Raw genomic sequence first — 25,715 nt, 5'->3', positions numbered from 1 at the left:
CGAAGTTGGTTTTGGCCTTGTTTTTGATAATGGCATCTGTTTAATACACAAATGTTGAGGCCTGAAAACACCGTCAGAAGCCGGTGCCTGCTCAGTGGCTCTGGACCCATCCAAGGGAGAGACATCCACGGGTTCAATACTTGCAGAGTTTCGCGGCATACTGGACTCTGAATAGGTTTTGGTAGAGGCCTGCGACTCAAAAGTAGCGGGTATCAGGGGCTGCAAAAGCGCCCGAGTACCGGCGAATGGCTTAGGAGAGGCTTAGTCGTTGGTTTTGGACCTCAACGATCTGTCTCTGTCCTTGCGTTTTTTGTGAACTCCGGTAGTCTGATTGCTAACAGACAACATTTCACGGTAGTTAAATCTTGAACCAAAATATTTAGAAGCAAAAATATACCGATGCTTAACAGTGCGTTGGTTAAATTTAGCACAAAACCGACAGCAAGGCACATTGCGATCAGTGCCCAAGCAAGGAATACAGTTGTATCTTTCGGCTTTTTCCCCGGTTAGGGGTTGCCACAGTGGAACTCCGGTCCGCTAATGATTGGCAGTAGATTTTTACGTACCGAGTTGCCAGCCCTGACGCACAACCTTCAACAAAGGTACACCCATTCACGCATGTCTCCACACAGAAGACGCTTTAGCTGAGAATCGAACAGGACATCTTACTATGAGGCGACAATGCTACCGCAGCACCACCAAGGAATACAGTACAAATGAAAATCCTTGAGAGATATTTGCTTCCCACAAGTAATGCAATTATTAACTTTTACTGACATCGGTAAGGAGCAAGAAAAAGTTTCCCCAACGGGGTACTTAGCTTTAGTTTGAAGACTTTGGTTCTGAAACTTGAAAACTAAAATTTCAGGAGTTGGCTGACCGGCACTTGCGAACTGCTTCTGCTTCTGGCACCGCGCGGTAAGAAAGACTGATTAAAATGGCATTGGCTGCATGTTTTATACCCCTGACGTCATAGAAGAGGAGACAGCAACCGATGCAGGACCCAAGACTTTCTTATTCATGCCAACGGAGGGCAACCTGCCAGCAGATTACCCAAATGTAATGACTGCAACAATGAAACACGAAGAACATCCCCTACATCACGAGATGGGTTGCCAACTGGCTCACAGACAGAACTCACATGGTGAGAGTTGCGGAAGCTAGGTCCGACTCTAAACCAGTTACAAGTGGCGTTCCCCAGGGCTCAGTCCTAGGACCCCTCCTGTTCGGCATATACTTCAGAGGTACAGGCAAGCACAGGAGGTCTATGGCTGACCAAGTTCGCAGACTACTACAAACTAGGGGCTATAATTGACTCTCTGGCTGACAAAGACATCCTCCAAAAGGGTCTCACAGACAGATACCTGGTGTCAAAACCATGGCCTCAAGCTAAATGCCAAAAAGTGCATAGTCATCCCCTTTGGAAAAAAACAAAGTACCCACAAACTACCACATAGGTGGAAGCCCCCTAAATACAGAAGACGTAATAAGGGATTTGGGGACCCAAGTAGATAGTAATCTCTCCTTTGATAATCACATTGCCGAAGTGGTTAGAAAATCCTTCTATGTGGCCCACCTAATCACAAAAGGGTTTGCATCCAGATCAAAAGAAGTCATTGTGCCCCTCTACGCATCACTCATCAGACCCATCATAGAGTACAATGCCCCATTTGGGATGTACCTTACAAGACACCTGCAACAGCTGGAAAAACCACAGAAGTACCTCACCAAAAGGATCACTGGCCTCACATGCCCTACGCAGCTTGACTGAAGAAACTCCAGCTGTACTCCGTTGCATACTGCCTACTCTAGGGATCTAAACCTCACTACAATAAATAGGATGTGCTGGAGGGATAGATTCCTGTCCCAGAGACTTGCCATGCTCTGGAACAAGATTCCAATCTACATTAGGCAGAGCTCCTCGCTAAACACTCTTCAAGAGAAACCTTGACAAGTGGATGGGAAACAGAAAATTTACCCTGTGGATCACTTCAATAGCTTTGCTGGACAGAGGGCACAGGGAACTAATCTAAGGGGGCAGCGAAAGCCAACAGTCTGGCTAGGCTTATAAATGCCTTCGGGCAGGTAGCCTAGTACCTACCTATGAACATCTCCTTGGATCCTCTTTTAAAGTATTTTCTCATTTAAACTTTACTGTAGCAGCACTTTTCACTTCCACAATGCAAGTTATTTCAACATTTCCATGCACAACACATACGTTCTTTTGAAGAAAAAAACAACTATTAACATCTTAAATTATTTTCTAGCACAGCTGCAGAACTGATTAAATGCAGTACAATGGTTCTTCTCATGCCTTACCCATTGTAAAATGGCTTGAATGCTAATTAGACATGGATTTCCTCACTCTCTCAAGACTATCATTTTTCATATCATTTCTTTTATAATTTATTCTCATTTTAAAGTTCATTTAATTTTTGCATACATCCATTTTCTCACTGAAGTATTTTAACTGGGTATTCATAAATTCACTTGATCTGCCAACATCCATGACTTGATAAGGTAAAGTCTATTCCCTGCTAATGAAACAAGGAACTCTCCAAATTCAATCTTTGGCTCTATTCATCAGCTCAACAGCATAAGCACTTTTCTTATTCTCAGTTCTGGCCGTCATACCAATGAAGACTACGCAAATCAAAAATTCCAAGGATATCTAATTGGTCATACTTTGCCCCAAAGAATAAATAAATTATCACTTTTTGTTAAACTGATTATCTTGGCAGTACAACCCCTACTACACCTCATTTAGATTTACTAGGAACATTAAGCAATGGGTTACAACATAGTTTCAAAAGGATACATCTGCATCTATATAGCATTGCAGCAAACGAACTTCACCTTGAGAATGACATTCATATAAGGTCACCTACGAGGGGGAAAAAAAGGATTAAAACTGGGAAAACTTTATGACTACTTTCCAAGAGTACTACACAACACAAAAAGAACACATTTATCAGTAGAACACACTAACAGAAATTATATTCAACATGGCAGAGTTCAAAACACATCCTAACAGGAGCTCTCAGACAGCTCCCAGTGTTTCTGGTGTGCTAGTTAAGCTAAATGTTTAACTTACCATAATGACTGAAGATGAGGTACACACAAACACATCCTGGATCTGTCTTTACTTAAAAAGGCATTAGACCATCTGAAAGACACCTAGACAGAGTGACTTTTGATATACCTTGTTGCTTTCTCTAAAGCAAAAGTTGGCCAAACAGCTGATCAGGTTTACTAATGCCTTTAGTCCTGTGCAAATAAAATCAAAGTTATCTATGAACGCACAGTAGATGTAAAGTGTATTCCCCTTGGTTAGAAAACTTTGGAAAGTATACTGGCAGAGTGATAGTCTGGTTAAGGTTAACTTTGGATGCCACCTTTGGGAGAAAAAAGAAGTTATGTACTCACCATAACGTTCCATCTGAGTAGTTCTACTTCACGTGTCTTCAACCTCTGGGTCTTTGGATCCAGATCGGATCCTACACGGCCACATTTTCCAGCTATGGCTCCGAGCTCCATGCTCCTCCCCTTACCCATAATGCCCCCATCTCCCATCTCCCCTCAGACAGAGTTCGCTACCTAACAGGTATCAGACACCTGACCCAATGACACCTTATCATCCATCACCAATAGTCACAAAAAGAACCCCTAGCCTGGACAGGACCAAGGATCCCAACAATAACTGTCCAATACAAAGGACATGTCATATCCCAAAAGATCAGGTTTAGAGGGAAGGAGGGGGGATGGTTGAAGACAAATAAAGAAGTACTCAGATGGAAGGTTATGGCGAGTACATAACTTCTTTATCTGAAGTTTAATTAATTTATCTTCAACCTGTGGGACAGTTCCCAGCTACCTAACTCTTGGGAGGCCCTCATGGAAAGATATTCCAGAGCACCGCAGAGCCAAAGAATGCTTTCCTCCTAGAGACCAAATCCAGTTTATAATGAGAAACAAAGGTGTGAGATGAGGCCCAAGTAACAGCTGAACAAATATCACCCAAAGAGACCCTAGACGAAAAAGCCGCTGACATAGCCATAGAGTCAAACGAGCCTTCACTTTTCCTGGTAAAGACAAACCTCTTTCTGAATAAGCCCAGCCAATGCACTGTGAAATCCTGTGAGCAACTGTCACTTTTGAAACAGGTTTAGCAAAGAAGGGCTTGGCATAGGACACAAAGTTGATCAGACTTGCGGAATGGGTCAGTCCTGTGAAGATAAAACCCCAACTGCCTATGTATGCTCAGTAAATGTAATTTGTATTCCCCTTTGGTCTGGTAGTTAGGAAAAAATACTGGCAAATTAATGGTCTAATTAATATTGGCTTCCGAAACTACCTTAGGAAGGACGGGTTAGTGCACAGCGGCATTATCTTTGTGAAAGATCATATAAGGGACGGATAGAAAGAGCTGAAGCTCCGACACCCTTCTAGCAGATGTGATGGCAACCAAGAAGGCAGTCTTCCAAGTCACAAATTGTTGATCCTCAGATGCCGCAGGCTCAAGAAGGGGGGGGGGGGGACCAATGCCTGCAGCAGTAAAGCGAGGTCCCATGGCGGAATTAGGTCCTTAACCAGGGATCTGAGAAGAAAAGCACCTTTGAGAAAGGTTTTACAAAGTTTAGAGGAAGCCAATGAAGACATGTTTACCCCAACATGAAAATTAGAGATGGCTGCTAGTTGGACTTTAACCATAGAGGAACTAGCGCCCTGTTAAAATGCTAGCCAGAAAAACTAAAACCGTCGAAAGCGGTGCAGTGAAAGGATCCAAAGACCTCTGATTGGCCCTTACAGAAAAGCGTTTCCATTTACTACAGTAGACTCTTCTGGTAGATGATTTATGAGCTGCTACCAGAATGGACTTAACAAGAGATGACAGGCCGGGTGTTCAAATAATCATGGGAACCGGAGCAGCCAAGCAGTGAGCTTCAGACAGCCCAGATCTGAATGAGGGATCCTGGAGGGATGTGACAACAGATCTGGGACCAGATCCAAAGTCCATGGTACAGCAACTAGAAGAGACCCCGAGTAAGAGAAGCCAAGCCTGTCAAGGCCAAAGTGGGATGATGAGGAACACGGTGCTCACCAGCCTTTGGGCTTTCTGTAGAAACTTCGACATAAGGGGAAAAGGAGGATATGCATAAAGAAGCCCGGGAGGCAAAGCATGAATCAGAGCATCTCGAGGGGCTTCCCCTGGCAGGGGGGGGGGGGTTCAGAGCAAAAACTCTCTGCATTTCACTTTGGAAGGAGATGTGAAGAGATCGCAGCAAGGATGACCCCACTCTAGAAAGATCTGTTCCGCTACTGAAGGATTCAGAGACCACTCATAAGGCATCAGGATGGATCTGCTGAGCCTGTCCGCTAAAATGTTGGGCCGTCCCGGGATGTGCGTTGTCACGAGAAAGAGGCCAGTGGAGATCACCCCATTCCCACACTCTAATGGCCTTTCGACATAAAGGATAAGATCTGGTTCCCCCTTGCCTGTTGATACACCAGACCACTGCCATATTGTCTGTCTGAATTGCAATTGTTCCCACAGGAAGACGAGCATGAAGGGCCTGCAATGCAAGAACCACCTCCCTCATCTCTAGAACACTAATGTGCAGATAGGTCTCTGAAGGGGACCACGTGCCTTGGACGGTCCTTCCTGAGCAGTGCCCCCCCACCCTAATAGGGAGGAATCCGGTCACCATGGTCTTGGGGAAAAGCAGGTTGAAAAGGACTTTCCCTGAGGAGGTCCAGGGACTGAATCCACCACCAAAGGGAGTCCCTGCATGCTTCTGAAATTCTCACCAGAAAAGACAATGGAAGGTCTAACACTGACTACTGAAACGCAAGTGTCCACTGCAGCATTCTCATATGAAGGCAAACCATTGGAAGAAGACTTATCGTGGCCGCCATGGAACCTAAAGCCCTCAACACTGCTTTGGCTGTTGGTAAATGGGTCTGAAGAATGTACAAGACGTGTAATCTCAAGCTGAGTATCCCAACGTGAAGAACACCTTTGTTTTTGTTGTGTCCAGCCATGCCCAGATGAAATTTAAAATCTGAACCAGAACAGCCGACTTTGTTCATACCGATTGCAATGCCGAACTTGTTGGCTAGCTGAAAGGAGGAGTCCCTGGCCTGACATAGCAGATGCTCTGAATGGGTGGTAAAGTGCCAATGGTTCAGGTGCAGAAAGACCTGAATGCCCTGAAGCCTCAGGTGAGCTGCTACCATCACCATTACCTTGGTGAACACCTGTGGGGCTGTGGTGAGACCAAAGGGGAGGGCTCAAAATTGGTAATGATCGGCTCCCAGCTGGAAGCAAAGGAACCTCTGGGAATGCCTGTCCATCTTGATGTGATAGTACACATCCTGGAGGTGGATTGAGCACATCCAGTCTCTGTCCTGCAGACAAGGCAGGATAGACTGAATTGTGACCATCCGGAATTTCCTGGTTACTGATTTGGACAAATCCAATATTGGTCTGAGGTCTCCAGTCTTTTGGCATTAAAAAGACCCTGAAATAAATTCCGGATCTGGACTGGCCCGGGGGGGGGGGGGGGGACTGGTTGGATTACTCGTTTTCATAGCAGTGAGTGTACATGCACTGCTGCCTCCTCCCACTGCATGGGTGGAATGTCCGGGAGGGCTTTGCTGGATGGGGAAGGATCCTTGAACAGAACAAAATATCCTCTGGATATGACTCGCAGCACCCGCTAATCTGTAGTGATGGACTCCCATGCTAGTGGGTGTAGCGACAAGGGACAGATTGCCTCTAGAGATGGACAGCCGGGTAACATTTCAGGGCTGCTGCCCAGGTTTATCAGAGAAAGGTTCTCAGGACCTGAAATTCTTAGAACACCCTCTGCCTCTTGGGCGGCATCTATCATATCCCTCTCTGCCTCTGGGGGAAGGAAAGTCCTGAGCATCCTGGGAAAATGCTCGAGACTTGTGGAACCACATTTTCTGGCCTTGCAAGTTCCTGGAAAAAGGACCTCTGAGGCGGTGAGAAGCGGATCCCAACAGCAGACTGCATCTTTCCATCCTTCTCACTCTGGACCAAAGTCTCGGACTTCCCAAAAAGGGAAAAACCATCATAAGGTGCGATGGTAAAAGATGCCTTGAAGGGCTCCGAGAAGTGACATAAGCGGAGCCAGGTGTGACGCTGGATGGAAATGCCTAACCCAGCTGCCCGTGCGGCTCCCTCCATGGCATGGGAGAGCAAAAACATAGATGTGCTGGCTACAGCTTTTAGGATGGCCATTCGTGCATCGAACGTCTTCCTGTCCTCTGCCGACATGGACCCTGAGGTCGAATCCGTGACTTCCTTGACCAGATCTCTCTGGAGCCTAATGACATGCGCCATGTAGTTCAGCGCCGTCACACACAAGGTCGCTAAAGCATAAACTCACTTAAAAAATGATCCAACGTTCGACTCTCGGCCAGGTGGATGGACCATGGAGATCTCCTGGGCGAGTTTCTTTTTGGTGGCTGTCACCACCATCATAGCATCTACAGGGGACCACTTGTGCCAGTGCAACTTGTCCGTGGGAGGACTTAAGACTTTACCAAACCAAAAGCAAGAGCAAGCAACTGTGAGCTGTGTAAAACTTGTTTAATGGAAAACAAGAAAATAACAGACCGGTTTCGGTTATGGAATTAACCTAGCCTTCATCAGTGTTGATATGCCAAACATCTTGTAGTCCTTATATACAGATACAAATAATTAGTCAAGAAATTTAATTGGTGAGCTCATAAATATTCATTTAGACCAGGCTGGAACAATCCACCTAACTATACAATCCAATTTTTCTCTTTATCATTTAATTTGCTGTGCCAGCCAGATTTGTTAGTTCTATCACCTACTACCTTATCAATGATAGTAAAATGAAATGTTGCTGTGGTATGTTTTAAAGTGCGTTTGCATAGGGCATTACTCATCCTTTTACATTTGACATCACTAATGTTCGGAAATACGTAATCTGAGGGGTCTGGATGTCTGACCTATATAAAATGCATGGCAGCTACAAGTAACCAGATATATAATCCAATCTGTACTGCAGTTTGCAAAAAAACTTACATCAAATATAGTCCCACAATTACTGCTAGAGAATTGTTTGGTCCTCAACACGTTTACAATGGCTGCAGTGGCCACATGGCATACAGCCAATTAGCTTATCCCCAGAAATGGAAGTTTGAATCATGTTCTGGTGTGGTGGTTCATGATGATGCCTGTAATTATTAAAATAAGTTCCAAGATTCTTCCCTTTCCTAAATGAAAACTTGCAAGTGTCAGCTAAATGTTGTGACAAAAAATTATCTGCTAAAAGGATATTCCAATGTCGTCTGATGGCATCAATGACTCTGTTGGTATTCCTACCATATGTGGTGATAAAACGTAAGGTGTTGTTTATATGTTGCAATTTCTGTTTATATTTAAGAAGGTCCTCTCTATCCAAATTGGCAGCATGTTTGCTTGCAGTGTGCGCATAGCCCATGCTGTAACCTCTTTCCTGAAACCTATAAGCCAAATCTTTGCTAAAGAAATCAAACGTGTTTTCTTCTGAACAGATGCGTCTCATCCTAATAAATAGAGAGACTTGGGAATATTTTTTGTGATATGGGCCAGATGAAAGCTGGATGCGTGGAGTAAAGTGTTATATTCTGGGTATTTACGAAAATACTTCAGTATGTAGGGTATCATTCCTACAAATGAGTACATCGAAATAAGTAATTTTGCATGAATGATAATTGATGGTAAATTGTAAACCCCATTGGTTGTTACTGAGATACCCCACAAATTCCATGAGGTATTCAACATCAGATCTCCACACCATCCAGCAATCATCCAGGTACCTACACCACATATCAATTTCCCCCAAGTAAATATGTGTAACATCAAAAATAAATGTGTTCCTCTATGTAAGCCATGTACAGATCTGTATATATGGGGGCGAAGGATGCCCCCATTGCAGTACCCCGCACTTGGAGGTAACATTTTTGACCACAGAAGAAAACATTCTTGGTGAGAACGTGTTCCATCAGACAGATAAGGAAAGTGTTAAAGCTGGGTTTGTACAGACCTGATTTTTGTAACCAGTATTCAACGGCATCAAGCCCTGTCCAGTGTGGTATTATTTGTATATAACGCACAGACGTCTTAATGTACATAGCAACCAGTGATCCTCAATTTGCATTTTATTTATAATCCCTAAGAATTCTGTGGCATCCTGAATCGTGGATCTTACCCATCTCAATAATGGTTTTAGACGTTGGGTTAAAAAGTCTGACAATGGTTCAGTCAAAGAACCATTGCCTGCCACAACTGGTCAACCAGGAGGATTATGAAGGTCTTTATGAATCTTTGGTAAGAAATAAATGTATTGGCTGTTTGGATCTGACCCTGAGATGATGATTGATGTTTTCTGTAATGATGCCATTCTCTACAGCCGATTCCAAAAATTTTTCAAGTTGTTGTTTAAATATAGGTGATGGATCAAGAGACATTTTGGTATATCTAGCATCATGTAACTGTCTGAGCCTCAGCATCATATTGTACCCAATTCATGACTACCACAGCACCACCTTTGTCTGCAGAAATTATTACCAAGTACTTGTTTTAGAAAGTTCCTGTAAAGTTAACATATCAGACTTTGAGAGATTATTAGGCCTTGGGTGAGTCATACTGGAAATAAAGTGTAAATCCTTGAATATAGTGTTTTGAAAAAGACTCGCACAAGGATACACTGGTGGGGCAAAGGTGGATTTGTGGTATTTAAATGTATCCACAGTTGAACAATCAGAAGTATTACCATGAAAATACAGTTTAAGATTGAGCAATCTACAAAATGCTATCACATCCTGTGCCAATATATCTTCTGGAACAAAAACACCCAGTATAAAAGAAAGACCTTTATTTAACAGAGTTATTTGTGAATCAGATAATGTTACATCAGTGATGTTTAATAAATTTGTACTAGAACCAATGTTTATCAGAAGTTCCATCAATCCCTCCAAACTTTTTTTTATTTTTCTGATGTTTTCTACCTCCCCTCTTGTAAGGCCCAAAGGGACAGTACTATTGTTGTGTTAAGAGTGGGAGAATCTAGAGTCTGCTGTGTATCCAAATCTGTACCAGAAGAATCTGCCCCAGATGAATCCGTACACGTACTACGTTTTCTAAGAATGGACTTGGGATGTTTCCGTTTAGGGGTGGTGTTAGTTTTATTATTCCCCCCCTTCAAATCCAACATGTCTGATATGTTGAAAAGGATGACCTCTGTCATAATCAGTTTCATCTCTCTGAAATTTTTTGAGTTTCCTGTCTCTGAGCTGTTGCTCAAAAGTTAATAAGTCCAAACTAAGTTTGGTCAATTGGGTAGAATAAAAAGGTTGATCCATATACCGATTACTTTCCTCACATAAGGAAATTATCAATGTTAGTAAGTTATCAATGACTCGTTCATAGTATCTAGATGTTTCCACAAATCTCATAGAACAATTTTGTTGTATTGCCGACCATTCACTAGTTAGTTGCTCATCCATTTCTGTGACTAGTGGCTGGATTTTGACAGAGTCCTCTGAGAGTTATCCCTTTAATCTTGTACGCTTTAAATAATTTGAGGTGCCAAACATTAGCTTTTAACACTTTCATGTTCCTATTAAGTTGTTGAAACAGCCTATCACAATGAGTTTGTGGATTTTCAATAATATTTATGCTGTTATTATTCTGCTCCCAATACCAAAGACATCCAAATCTTCCTTATCTGAAGAAAGCCCGGCCAGAATACGATTTAGATCCATTGCATTAAATTGGCAACAGATGACAAAACATGGTTAACTGCAGCTGAAAATCAACGTGGAGTACAGAACCTTAGAATTTAAAAATACCACCCAAAGTCCAAAAACTAGCTGCACATGTGTACAAACCAAAAGCAAACATGAAGTGTAAAGAATATGTATAAGTGCAGTACCACGTCCTAGTATCAAATTAATCCAAACTTGGATCTGGGCAATAGTGGCCCCTGTAAAGAGCAAGTTATTGGATCAAACACCAAATTGACAAAAATTGTCAATATGAAGACCTGATGTCTCAGTATCTAGATAGACCAAATCTAAAGTTCACCTGGATTAACATCCTCATCTGGCCTTAACTGTGGTATATAAATATGTTCAGAGACCCTTCAATAGGGGAATATAAAAGAACAGTGCCACGTCCAGATCAACTTATGACTGGATAATTATATTGAAAGCCCTGGACAATAATGGTCCCTGCACATCCGACAAAATGTCAACTACTATTTTCAAACAATGAATTTAAGAATGCCAAATATGAAGCCTAAAATAGGCCTAATGTAAACATGTGCAGATGGGTGGTAAACAATAAACCAATAATCATGAAATGATGTTCAGAACCTGCAATTGTCATCAAAGTCCCATTTACATAGATTAATGTATGGTCAATGTATATTCAAAACTACATCCACCAAAAAACAGGGGGGGGGGGGGTTGATGAACTTGTCCAATATCCCCCTGGGTATAAAGCCAATCCCTAAATAGCAGTTAGCCTCAAACAATAAAATGGACAAAAAAATCTAAATTGGTATAATGTTAAATATTTATGCTATATGAATAGGTCCCAAGATGAATTCAAAAACGGAGATGTTACACCCAGTTAAGACTCCCACCAGACAAATGACAAAATTCCAAAGATGTAAAAATTAAACAATCTGAGAAACTGTTAACTCAGCTTTAACACTTTCCTTATCTGTCTGACGGAACACATTCTCACCAAGAATGTTTTCTTCTATGGTCAACAATGTTACCTCCAAGTGCAGGGTACTGCAATGGGGGCATCCTTCGCCCCCATATATGCAGATCTGTACATGGCTTACATAGAGGAACACATTACTTATGATGTTACACATTTACTTAGGGAAAATTGATATATGGCGTAGGTACTGGATAATTGCTGGATGGTGTGGAGGACGGATGTTGAATACCTCATGGAATTTGTGGGGTATCTCAATAACAAGTAAGGTTTACAATTTACAAAAATCCAAATGCAGTAACCCGACCAGGTAAACAAGGAAAAGTCACAGCCAAAGACCAAGGTGTTGTGTGAAAACATTTTTTTAATCCAGCAATAAAATCCACAAAATCGACTGTAAAAACAACATAAAATCAAGCGCTTTCACCCAGGTCCTCCCGGGCTTTATCAAGATAACTACTGCAATTTCCAGGTTGCTTTATATACAACTTCTTATGTAAACTAATTGGTGTTAATTAACCAATAAAAACTTGTTCTTAACGTAAAAATATATATCTTAATTACACAAACTTTTAACATCTTTAAAACAAACCTACAAAAAGTTTGTGTAATTAAGATATATATTTTTACGTTAAGAACAAGTCTTTATTGGTTAATTAATTAACACCAATTAGTTTACATAAGAAGTTGTATATAAAGCAACCTGGAAATTGCAGTAGTTATCTTGATAAAGCCCGGGAGGACCTGGGTGAAAGCGCTTGATTTTATGTTCATTTTACAGTCGATTTTGTGGATTTTATTGCTGGATTAAAAGAAGGTTTACAATTTACCAACAATTATCACTCATGTAACATTACTTATTTGGATGTACTCATTTCTAGGAATGGTAACACCCTACATACTGAAGTATTTCGTAAATACCCAGAATATAACACTTTACTCCACGCATCCAGCTTTCATCCGGCCCATATCACAAAAAATATTCCCAAGTCTCAATTTATTAGGATGAGACATATCTGTTCAGCCGAAAACATGTTTGAATTCTTTCGCAAAGATTTGGCTCATAGGTTTCAGGAAAGAGGTTACTGCATAGGCTATGTACACACGGCAAGCAACCATGCTGCCAATTTGGATAGAGAGGTCCTTCTTAAATATAAACAGAAATTGCAACATATACACACCTTACGGTCAATCACCACATATGGTAGGAATACCAACAGAGTCATTGATGCCATCAGACGACATTGGAATATCCTTTTAGCAGATAATTTTTTGTCAACATTTAGCTGACACTTGCAAGTTTTTGTTTAGGAAAGGGAAGAATCTTGGAACTTATTTTAATAATTACAGGCATCATCATGAACCACCACACCAGAACAGGATTCAAACTTCCATTTCTGGGGATAAGCTAATTGGCTGTATGCCATGTGGCCACTGCAGCCATTGTAAACGTGTTGAGGACCAAACAATTCTCTAGCAGTAATTGTGGGACTATATTTTGATAAAAAGTTGTTTTGCAAACTGCAGTACAGACTGGATTATATATCTGGTTACTTGTAGCTGCCATGCATTTTATATAGGACAAACATCAAGACCCCTCAGATTACGTATTTCCGAACATCTTAGTGATGTCAAATGTAAAAGGATGAGCAATGCCCTACACAAACGCACTTTAAAACATACCACAGCAACATTTCATTTTACTATCATTGATAAGATAGGTGATAGAACTAACAAATCTGGCTGGCACAGCAAATTAAATGCTAAAGAGAAAAAATGGACTGTAAAGTTAGGTGGATTATTCCCGCCTGGTCTAAATGAATATTTATGAGCTCACCAATTAAATTTCTTGACTAATTATTTGAATCTGTAAACAAGGACAACAAGATGTTTGGCATATCAACACTGATGAAGGCTCGGTCAATTCCATAGCCGAAACCGGTCTGTTATTTTCTTGTTTTCCATTAAACAATTTTTACACAGCTCTCAGTTGCTGGCTCTTGCTTTGGTTATGTTTTATTGAGCCGTGCAATCGCTTCCATGCAGGGGACCATTTTTGCAAGGACTTAAGACTTTGTCCGGGCACTTGGGTATTGGTTCTATGGTGTCTGGCTCCTTCCACACCATAGATCAGCAGGACGGGACACCCAAGAGGTAGATGGGCCAGAGCCAAATGCCTCTAGAAACACGGACTCAGAGGTTGGTTTTGGGGCGGACAAACCCCCCCCCCCCATTGGGGAAGGATCTCCATGATTTCTCCAAAGGAGACATCCTCGGGGGGGTGATCTTGGGGAACTTTCTGCTTCATCCAGGTCAGTGGCTTCGGTGAGGGACTCTGGAGGAGAGTCTAAGTGCCTCCTTTTACACGTATGCTTGGGGGGGGGGCTCCTCAGGGGGACTGTCTGGGGAGGTCTCGCAAGCGGGTTGTTCCAAGGGTGGAAATTCCAGCGGCACTACGGCCTGTCCCTGAGAGGGCAAGATGGTCGGAAGCACACTAAAGGCCAGGGAGGGTCAGGATGGATTCAGAAAATGAAATAGTCAAAGGCCTCAACCTCGAGGACCCTCCACCACGTCAAATGCTGAGGGGGAACGGTCCTCCTGGGCTGACCTAGCAGAAACCGCTCACCCCTGATCCGACCGGGGAGCTGGAGTCGAGACACCAAGAGGAATGATTCTTTCCGACAAGCTCTGAGCAGAGAGCACACTCTCGGATCCGACCCAGAGGCTACGGCTCCAAGAGCACAGATCCAATCCAGTCAGATCAGACACACTCAAGGCACCGGCCGGCGTCGTGGTTGGTGCCAACCCCTCGACTCAGATCGCCCTCGGATCAAACTACTCCAAAATTGGTCAGATCAGAGAAGGAGTGATAGGTCTAAATGGCTAGAAGGTGCTCACTCCGGTGTGAGAAGGCCCTGGCAAGACCACCATCTGGATTTGAGTGTGGATAAACCTCCGCATCATCTTGTCCATCTTCGCTTCAGACAAGCTCAGAGTAGAAGGGGAGGACGCCACTGAAGTAGACCGGGAAAGCTGGTGTGGGAAAGGCCAAGGGGGCAACCGGCTAATCTGAACTTCAGGCTCAGGTGAAAACTTGGGGGGACCTGAGCCGAGGTGTCACTGGCCTGAAAACAGGCTCGACCTTCAGCGGAGGGCCAGCCTCCAACAAGCGGTCAGGGGATCGCTTGGGAGGCCGATCCTTCTTGGCTTTTTCCCCTTCCCAGGGGCTCTTGACAGGATGGCACGTCCCAGAGGCCATGGGAAGGGAAAGACGAAGCAGCAGCCGTTTATTTTTTTTGTGCTATGCAGAAGCCCGAGAAGGTATAGAAACGGGTTGAAAGAAAAAAAAAAAAAGAGGTAAAGAAAGGGATAAATTATTGCTTCAGAAAACTCAAACGCTCTGGAGCTCAGACCACACTGCTTCCTCTCAGGTGGCAAATGAGATCTGGGGGGAGAAGGGAGACTGGGTATTATGGGTAAGGGGAGGAGCATGGAGCTCGGAGCCATAGGTGGAAAATGCGGCCGTGTCAGATCCAATGTGGATCCGAAGACTCACAGGTTGAAGAGCAAACTAATTAAACTACTTCAGATCTGGTATTACATTCTCAAAGATACCAAAGAACCTCTTTGCAGACGCAACAGCCACCAGAAAAAATGGTAGTCCAAGAAAACTATGCTGCAGGTTCAGAAGGGGCCAGAGTTGAGGCCAACAACATATTCATAATATCCCATGGGGGAAATTAATCTGAGGAGAAATCTCAACAGAAAAGTCATCTTTAAAAGGGCATTTGAAATCTTAAGGGAGTATATGGGAGTTTAGTGGTGTCCAGCGAGGAAACTGGAAATGGTTGCTAGTTGAACCATGAATGTCAAAAAACTGGAGCCTGTTTGGAAGACCTCTGTCAAAAAGCCCAGGATAGATGCAAGAATGAGTGAACTGGCATCTATGCCTAAAAAGATGCAGAAATAGAAAACTTCTTCAACTTGCTAAGGGAAGTCTTTTTAGTACTCCGCTTCTGAAAAGCTGTCAAGATATGCCCACCAAAGCTAACAGGCTTGCATCTTTGGCCAGAAATAAAATTGCCTTTAGATCCAGGTAAGGCTGTCCAGATGGGTGACTCAAGATAGTTGTCTTACAGCCCATGGATCTCAAACTTGCTGGGGCCAAACGGGAGCAATGGGGACCAACTTGGCTTTGCACCTTCTGGCTTTATAAATAAATTTGGTTATCAAGGGTATAGGCAGGGGTTGGGGCATACTGAAGACCCAGGGACGAATGGTAGACTACAGCATGCCCTCAGTGAATGACCCTGTGGAGGATCAGGGCAAAGTAACTGCTGCATTTGCTTGGGTACAAAACAAAAAAATATCGCAGCAAGGTTGGCCCCAGTGACTGAAGATGTGCGACCACTGCATAATTGAGACACCATTTGTGAAGCAGAAGAATGAACCTGCTCACTTCATCTGCTAGAACACTGGAATGTGTGCTGCTTTAAGAAAGCGATGGGAAGACCCAACCCATCACCTCACTCTCATGGCCTCCTGGCAAAGTAAATAGGAAATGGTTACCCACCTCATTTGTTGATGTACCAGACTGCTGCCATGTTACCTGTCAAGACAGAAATCCCATCCTTGGCAAGGGAATTCTGAAAAGCGTGCAACGCAAGGTTGCCCTCCCGTCCTCAAGACAATGATGAAGACTGGACTTGTGTTTGTGACCATGAACCTTGGAAAGTCTTCTCCTGGAAATGCCCCCCCCCCCCAAGAAGGGAAGCATCTGTGTTTACTGTAGCCAGAGGGGGAGTAAGAGAAAAAAAAGAGTGACTACTTGAAACTACTGGGGCAATCATCCACCAAAATGATACGAATCCTGCAGATCGGTGTTAGATGAAATTGAGCATGAAATGGGTGAAACATTAGGAACCTCTAAACTAACAGAATCCACTGAAGAACTAGTGTGTAAAAGCTTGCTAGGGGAACTGGTGTGATCACACCATAAATCAACCCCAGCAGCTGGAAAATAAGCTTTGCAGGACAGGAAGGGTGGTGAAGGACCGGTACAGCTACCTAGTATATGGATGATATCCTGGAGTCTGGCAATCTGATCGATCATGTTCAGATGGCATCCAATGAACTCTGATGTGTAGGCGTCAGCTGGCTCTTTGTTCGGCTGAAAGTAATCCTCACTTTCTGGAGAAAACTCTTTCAAATTTCACAAATGCATTCCTCCTCTCCAAACACTTGAGAGGAAGACCATACACTGCTATGATCCACCAACTGAGTAGACAATGGAGTCAAGCTATCAAGTGATGAGGCACCCAAAAAGAGACATCTGATAACTCTGAAGTCTATAGTGTGCCTCAGTATCAAGGCCGCAGCTTACAGACTGTGTGTGTGTGTGTGTGTGTGTGTGTGTGTGTGTGTGTGTGTGTGTGTGTGTGTGTGTGTGTGTGTGTGTGTGTGTGTGTGTGTGTGTGTGTGTGTGTGTGTGATACAACAGTATCAGAGTCAAATGAGTAAAGGATACATCTAGAGTCAAAGATGAAAGTACTATCGGGCTCCATTGAAGGAGCTCTGCGGTGGCTCTGATCCAAAGATTGGACCAGCAAAGATGACAATGGACAGAAGGAACTGAAACCAGTGTGCCTGAAGGGGACAGTGCCAGGAAGACCCCCCAATTAAATCTGCATCCAGAGGAAAGTACAGTTTTGTACCTACCATAAATGTAGATGTCCGATAGGTATGCATCTGCAGTCCTAACATATGGGTTGTCCTGCCTCAGGCAGCCCTTCGGTCGGCCGGATTCCAAAGTCTGGGTCTGGCCTCTGCTGATGTTGCACTTCTCCCGACGTCATAGCTGCTGGGGTATAAAGGCATCAGCCGACGCCATTTTCCTCAGTGTTTCCTGCCTCAGATGCCAGGTGCCCTCTAGGAAGGCTAAATTTGGATAAATGCAAATTCTTCCAAACAGTAGAAAGCAAAATAGATATATATATATATATATATATATATATATATATATATATATATATATACACACACACACATATATACATACAAACAAATACACCATAATAGATTCCTCCAGCTAGCTAAGAGGGGTAAGTACCCTAGGAATACCACAGAGGGGAAGGAGGGTGGGTAATCCTGACTGCAGATGCATACCTATCGGACATCTACATTTATGGTAGGTACAAAACTGTACTATGTCCTTCAAGGATGCATCTGTAGTCCTAACATATGGGTAGAATACCATAGCCAAACTGGGGGAGGAGGCACTAGGATAAAGATGGTGTAGTTAAGATCCCTTGCAAAACAGCAGTTGCAAAACCTGCTTGGGATCTGGAGTATAAAGGAAGATTATAATGCTTGGCAAATGTATGCACGGAGCTCCAAGTAGCAGCTTCTAAAATGTCTTTGGTAGCCACTCCTCGTAGGAAAGCTGTAGTGGTGGCTGTAGCTCTTGTGGAGTGAGGCCTGATATTTTCAGGAGTTGTCTTTCCATGAAAAGAGTAGCAAAATCTAATGCAATTTCCTATCCATTTTGAGATTGTCTGTTTTGAAATTGCTTTTCCTTGCACTCCTGTTGCATATACTACCAGAAGCTGGTCAGTTTTTCTGTTGGTCTTAGTTCTGTCCAGATAGTAGCGTAATTGTCTGTGCACATCCAAGGTATGTAGTAGTCTTTCCCCCCCTGTTCTGTGGGTTGGGGAAGAATGTAGGTAAATGAATCGCTTGGTTCAATGATACCCTGGAGACCACTTTTGGCATAAAGTAGGATTAGTTCTCAGAGACACTCTATCCTGATGGAAGATAAGGAAAGGCTGTACTGCCATTAATGCCTGTAACTCAGATACCCTTCTTGCTGAAGTGATTGCTAGCAGGAAAGCAGTTTTCCAAGATAAGAACTGTAAGTCTGCTGTTGCTGCTGGTTCAAAAGGGGGAAGTGTTAACTTGCTGCTGCTGCTGGTTCAAAAGGGGGAAGTGTTAACTTTTCCAGCACAAAGTTGAGATCCCATGTAGGTAAAGGTTGTTTCCTTGGAGGCTTTACATTTTTGATTCCTCTCAAGAACTGCCCGAGTAGAGGATGAGAGAAGACAGGAGGATCCATGTTGTACTCTGCTGAAATTGCTGATGCATAAATCTTAATGGAGGAGTAGGACAGGCCATTGTGGAACAGTTCTGCTAAGTATTCCAGGATGTGTGCTATGTTTGCCAATGAGACATTTTCTCCCTTTGCTGCACTCCAAATGAGGTATCTTTTCCATTTGGCTGAATAAGTTTTCCTTGTGGAGGGTCTGCATGCCTCCAGGATAATGTCCTTAACCCTCTGAGATAAATCTGGTTTATTTTATTTTATGCAATATTCCAAGCAGCTAGCTGCAGTGTTTTCAAGTTTGGATGCAGGGTCTTGTAGTTGTTCTGTGTTAGAAGTAAGGGACATAGAGGTAGAGGCCATGAGTGTGTCCGAGACATGCTTCTCAGTAGCGGGTACCAATGTTGCCTTGGCCAGTCTGGAGCTATCAGGATTACCCTTGGCTGTTCCTCTCTGATCTTCAGTAGGTTTGTACATCAAAGGAAGAGGTGGAAATGCATATGCTGTCAGGTTTTTCCAGCTGAAGGAATGGGAGTCCACCCTCCAGGCAAGTGGGTGGTATGCTCTTGTGCAGAATTTCTTCAATTGGTGGTTGTGTGGGGAGGCGAACAGGTCTACCTCTGGCATCCCCCATTTCTTTGTTATGGTTTTGAAGATATCTGGATGCAGCATCCATTCGTGAGCATCCGTGGTAGTTCTGCTTAAGGTGTCTGCTAGTGAATTTTCTTTTCCTGGTACAAATCTGGCCTGTAGTTGAATGTTGAGATTCAGGGCCAAATTCCACAGGTCCATTGCCATCCGGCATAGAGGATATGAGTGTGTACCTCCCAGTTTGTTGATGTACCACATGACTGTGGTATTGTCCGTCCTTATCAGCAGGTGACCTTGTTGAAGGAATGGTCTGAATGCCTGGATTGCATGTTTCACTGCCAGCATCTCCTTTAGATTTATGTGTAGATTCAGCTGGTCTGAGGCGTCCGTGGTGATGGTCTGGCTTGGATGTGGTTTGTGGAAAGGCAATCCTCTGTTCATCTGACAGGCCTGAGCCCACCACAGGAATTCTTTTTTCAGGCATGGAATTATTGGAATCTGGGCTTCTAGACTGTGCTTGTGTTGAGACCATACATTCCTTAGGTACCATTGCAACTTTCTCATATGCAGCCTGGCATGCGGGATCAATATTATGCAGGATGCCATGTAACCCAGGGCTTGCAGGACTTTCGTTGCAGTAAGCTGAGTTTGTGTTGTTAATGTCGTAAAATAAACTGGTAGTTGCTTTTGTTTTTCTTCTGTGAGAAAAGCCATCCGAGTTGTTGTATCCAGTTCTGCACCCAAGAATGTTATCCTTTGGGATGGTACTAGTCTTGACTTTTGAATGTTGACTGTGTATCCCAAGGCTTGCAACAGTTGTATGACATTTTCCAAATCTTTTGTTAATTTTGTCTTGTTGTCCGTTTATATTAGGCAGTCGTCCAGGTATGGGTAGATTTGAATTCCCTGAAGCCTGCAATGAGCAATTACTGATGCCAGGCATTTCGTGAATACTCTGGGCGCAGTAGATAAGCCAAAGGGCAATGCTGAGAATTGATAATGCTCTGATCCTGCAAGAAATCTGAGGTGTCTTCTGCAATCTGGTCGTATAGGGACGTGCAGGTATGCCTCCTTGAGATCTAGAGTCACCAGCCAAGACTCCTTGCCCAGCATGGGAAGAAGTTGCTGGAGGGTCAGCATTTTGAATTTTGGAACAATGAGGTACGTGTTCAGTGCGGACAAGTCGAGAATAGGTCTCCATTGATTTTCTTTTCTTGGTACAAGGAAAAGCCTGGAGTAAAATCCTTGGCCTTGTTCCATAGGTGGTACCTTTTCTAGGTGGTACCTTTTCTATAGCTCTTCATCCTTAGCAAGTTGTTGATTTGTCTTTGAGCCTCTGTTTTTTGGCTTGGTGGAAGGTTTGGCATTCCTCTCTTTTTTGGTAGAGTGTGGAAGTGAAACCTGTAGCCCTTGTCTATTGTTTGTAAAGTCCATTTGTCTTCTGTAATGCAATGCCAGTTGTCGGAAAATAAGGCTAGCTTTCCACCCAAGGGTGCTTCCAGTTGTTCCCTGGTAGGCGGAACCAGAGCAAAGTCATTGTGTCTGTCATGTGGAAGTGGTTGTAGTTGCAGCTGTGGCAGCACTTCTCTGGTTGGCAGGTTGCCACTGACGTCCCCTGTAAGCACCCCTAGATTGACCTCTGCCTCTTAGGCGTCTATTTCTGCCTCTCTGTGCTCTGGAGGTGTCTGGAAAGGACCAATTCTTCGAAGGCCAATTTCTGCTAAACCTCGGAGGTTGGACCTGTAAGAAATCCTTGACTGTTTGGACAGATTTTGCTTTTTCTTCCACTTTCTTTAGAACCTCCTGTGCAGGGGAGCCAAACAAACTTTGTTTCTCCATAGGAGCATCTATGAGTTTTTGACTTAACATGGTCTAGTAAGGATTGTTCTTTTAACCAGGCATGCCTTCGAATCACTGCTCCAGTCATAGCTGATCTAAAGGAAGCCTCCAGTGCATCATTGCCACATTTTAAGAAATGATTACTGACCTGCTGAGAATTATGTACCAAATCCTGAAGGGACTTGCGGTCTATAGGTTCAGGAGAGGACAGTTTTTTATTTAGCTGGTCTAACAAAACTTTCTGGTACTGAATCATGTGAAATTGACAGTTTAAGGCCCTGGCCAAAAGAGTAGCAGAAGTATAAACCTTTTTACCCCATCTCTCTAATGCTCTAGATTCCCTTTCAGAGGGAAGAGGGTTTTTGGCAGAGGCAGCTGCCACACCTTTAGGGCCCTGTGAAATGGTTTCTGGGTCTGCAACATGAGCCTTATACAAGTGGTAGTGTGTGTCCGGGACCCTGTAATATCTATCAGGCTTGGCAGGGGCCGGAGGGAGAGAATCAGGGGCAGTACTGGCATCATTATATGCATCATCAACAACTGATAGTACTGGAGGAATGGCTAAAGGCCTATGCTGTGGTAGTCCTTAGCCTTTTCCTTGAATCTGAAAAATCCTGGCCCTGCCATTGGAAGTGTTCCCTCATAGAATGTAGAGTTTCCCCAAAATAAAATTCTTCAGGAGGAGAAGCAGAAGGAATGGAGTCTTCTGCATCAGAATCCTCATAAGGAGAATATGGGCCTTCCTGATGGTCTGAAATATCTGAGTCATCCGAGGAATAGTCTGTAGAGACAGGTTCAGGGGGTTCAGTCCTAGGCCTCTTATCTGGAGGAGGTTGAGAGGCCCTGTCTGGGTGAGGTTGGGACCCCCTGATCAAAGAAATAAGATCCTCAGCCAGGCTGAGTACCTGGGAACTAGAGGTAGGCCTGAGTGAGGGAGCTTTTGCAGGTAAGGCCTTAGAAGATTTAGCTGCTTTAGCCCTGGAAAAGGCCTTGATAGACATAGAAGCAGGGGGTCTAGCAGCCCCACGTGCAGGGGTTGAAATGTCTAAAGGAACAGTGTCTGACAAATCCTGGGTGCCTGCTTCTGTAGCAGTAATTTCAGTAGCAGATTCAGCCATGCCCTGTGAGGCCTCGGTTATCGGAGGCATGCTTTCGGCCGAAGGAAGAACGGAGGACTCTGTTTCAGCCGAAACAGAGACACTCGCGGTTGGCCTAACCGTGGTTTCAGTCGAAACCGCGGACCGCGAGTGTCGGTCCTTTTCCTTGCGCTTTTTAGCTAATTGTGTAGTCGGAGTCTCCGACGGCATTTTATATGCAAAAGCGGGACCGAAAAACTCCTCTGCAAACTCCGACCGACGTCTAAGCGTCCGTCGGTTGAAGGAAGCACAGGCTAGACAAGCTGAAACGTCGTGGTCTGGGCCCAAGCAAGGAAGGCAGTAAGAGTGGAAATCCTTATGAGGTATTTGTTTCCCACAAGTTAAACAATTATTTACTTTGTCTGACATCGGCTGAGGCAAGAAAGAGTCCCCAACGGGGTACTTAGCTTTTTTAGAAGTCTTCGGTAGTAGAACTCTCTGGATCTGACCGACCGGCACTTGCGAACAGCTTCTGCTTCGGGCACCACGCGGCAAGAAAGACTGAGGAAAATGGCGTCGGCTGATGCCTTTATACCCCAGCAGCTATGACGTCGGGTGAAGTGCGACATCAGCCGAGGCCAGACCCAGACTTTGGAATCCGGCCGACCGAAGGGCTGCCTGAGGCAGGACAACCCATATGTTAGGACTGCAGATGCATCCTTGAAGGGCATCCTTGTCATCATCCTGGCAACTTCCACTTTGGTAAGGCTCCTTATGGAATGGATGGACCTCAAAGAAGTTACTGAAGTGGGCTGGGGAATGTGCCTCTACTGCAGCAAAGGAAGTAGATCCTAGAACTCACTAGCTCTGGTGAAACGCTTGGGAGAGGCTTTGATTGTATCTGAATGGTTTCCAGATAGGAGTGCTTCAGAGATGCTAGATCTAGAAAAAGCTTCCCAGCCTCTATTCTCCAGGTTTTTTTCATTGTCTTCTTTGCTGGGGAAGTAGCAGATGAAAACAACTCCAGGGTAACAGAAAGAGAGGACACTCCTGATTAGGCAGGAAGAAGGCCCTAAAGCACCAATTTGCCCTTGTGTCCCTGTAAACCTGGACTGCCAAAACGAGGCACATACTTCATGGTCCAAGGCCAGGTCAGCTGGGCTATACCTAGGCAGTACAAAGACAGAGTGTGGGTCCTGTGAGGGAATCTTCTGCCAACAGGCAGAGCACTTTTTGAAGCCTTGAATCTTAGCCAATTAAGGGAGCAAGTTTTTCTCACCTAACAAACACCCCAAAACAGTCTCAGGTGAGAAAGAGTATGGGGAAGAGAATACAGGGAACAGTATAAAAAAAAACACAATCTGCCAATGCCCAGAAAGGGAATTTAGTAGATAAAAAAACAGATAAAAAAATAGGACCTACCCAATACAGAAGATCACAGCCCTCAAAACCCAGTCCTTCCAATAGATGCAGCAAACGAGACCCGAGGTAGTTTAGGGGAACAGATGGAATTAGGGAAGAGTCAAAGGCTTTGATTTCCACCTTCCAAAAAAGTTGCAGAGGTTGGATCCAATTTGATACAACTTAAAGGATGAACTGAAAGAAAGACAGTGGATCAGCAGATGTTCAGATACAAGACTACTGCTCCAGGCTTCATAAAATATGAGATACAGCCGAAGAAAGTTGTCAGTCCTAAACCTGATCTGCTTCAACAGATACATCTCTGCATGATAAAGTCTGTATGGTTCCTCTAGCAGTGGCCATTAAAAACAGAAGGCACATCATCCATCTCAGTTCCCTACTGGAACCAACAAGGACAACTGAACATTTATACACCAAGTGATTTTGTGTAAAAGTTGAGATGTTCAAAGAAACTCAAAACAAGGGAATGAAAACATGACTGCAAATACAAATCTATTACTAACAAGATAGCCTAAAGAAAACGCACACACAAAAAAAAAAAAAAAAAAAAACACACACACACTGTTGCAAATACAATGCACTAGGGGAGGGGCAATAATATGACTGAAGAGTACTAAGCAGTGCATACCTCCCTCTATTTACCCTGCAAGGCAGCAACTCTTGTTCAACCTGTACACTAGAAATTCAATACGATAAACCTACAGGATGTGTGACTGGAAGTCCAGGTAGCAGCCACAAATATCCTACACTAGTCAACAGTGCAGCAGTGTTTTTCTTGGAAAGCACAAAAAACAAAAAAAAAAAAAAACATCACTGCCTTGCTTCCACTTCTCAATTGTCTTCTGACCCATGGAGAAAGGTGACTGTACATAGGTAGTTTCTGATGAGTTTGCAAAGCTATTGGATTCTGTGAACCATGCCAAGCTGTTTTCTGAGCTTGGAATCTACGATTTGTCCTCCACTCCCCTCCTCTGGTTTAGCACCTACTTGAAAAGAGAGCCTTTGTATCACTGTTTGGGTATCTTCACAGATCTGTCCTAGGACATTTACCTTTCCCCTTATTTCTCAAAGTGCTCTCTCTAGAACTACTATATTAAAACAAATTGTTCTAAGCAGATGATATGGTTACTTGTGCTGCTAACCTCTCGTATTCCGATCTCAAAATCGGAAACACAATTTTGCATAAGTATGCCTCCATTTGAGACACCTGGAAAATCTGGTTAACAGTAACAACTAAAATCTTGTTGAGAGATTTGCTTGCCTTAATTTAGTCAAGAAAACTGGTTCATTTAAATCAATCCTGAGAATAAGGCTAATTTCAAGTATTCAGAGTTATGATTTGGCCAACCTTTGAAACTCTAGTCAACCTGCTTACTTCTGAAACAATTCTGGTGCTTGGTGGAAGGCTACGGATCCCTGTTTTGCAGTACACTTTCCCTACAAAAGTTATTATGTTTTAGGACTGTACAGTATTATAAAATGCTTTCAATAAAATTTGCCTGCATTATCGGTGGTACCAGAATGGACCATTACCACTCAGTCCCTTCTACTGCTGGTTGTCTAGTTTTCTGCAGACTGCTCTACTAAAGGGCATATGGGCGGCCACGATGGTGCAGTGGTTAGCCTTGCTGCCTCACAGTAAGAGGTTCTCCAGTTCGATCCTCAGCTGGGGTGCCTTCTGTGCAGAGTCTGCATATCCTCCCTGTGGTCGCGTGGGTTTCCTCCAGGTGCTCCGGTTTCCTCCCACATCCCAAAGACATGCTGCAAGTGGATTGGACACTTTAAATTGGCCGTAGGTGTCAGTGTGTGCCATCTGTGAAGGATTGGGCGCTGGGCTGGCAACTCGACACCGTAAAACTCCACTGCCAATCATGAGCAGACAAGGTGATCCACTGTGGAGAAGGAAGACGGGAGAGAA

General features: G+C 43.8%; 1 protein-coding gene across 1 annotated transcript in view; it reads right to left on the bottom strand.

Annotated features, from left to right (window-relative positions):
- EED (embryonic ectoderm development) overlaps positions 1–25,715 on the bottom strand; it is a 967,389-nt gene that overhangs the window by 805,511 nt on the left and 136,163 nt on the right. The window contains exon 4 of the mRNA XM_044072008.1: positions 2,819–2,884. Within this exon, the coding sequence (XP_043927943.1) occupies positions 2,819–2,884 (66 nt within the window). The remainder of the gene's footprint in view (positions 1–2,818; positions 2,885–25,715) is intronic.

The sequence above is a fragment of the Protopterus annectens genome, chromosome 5.part0 (genome assembly GCF_019279795.1).
Source record: "Protopterus annectens isolate FY-2018-M chromosome 5.part0, PAN1.0, whole genome shotgun sequence".
Lineage (NCBI taxonomy): Eukaryota > Metazoa > Chordata > Ceratodontiformes > Protopteridae > Protopterus > Protopterus annectens.
This window is presented reverse-complemented; position numbering and strand designations above follow the sequence as displayed.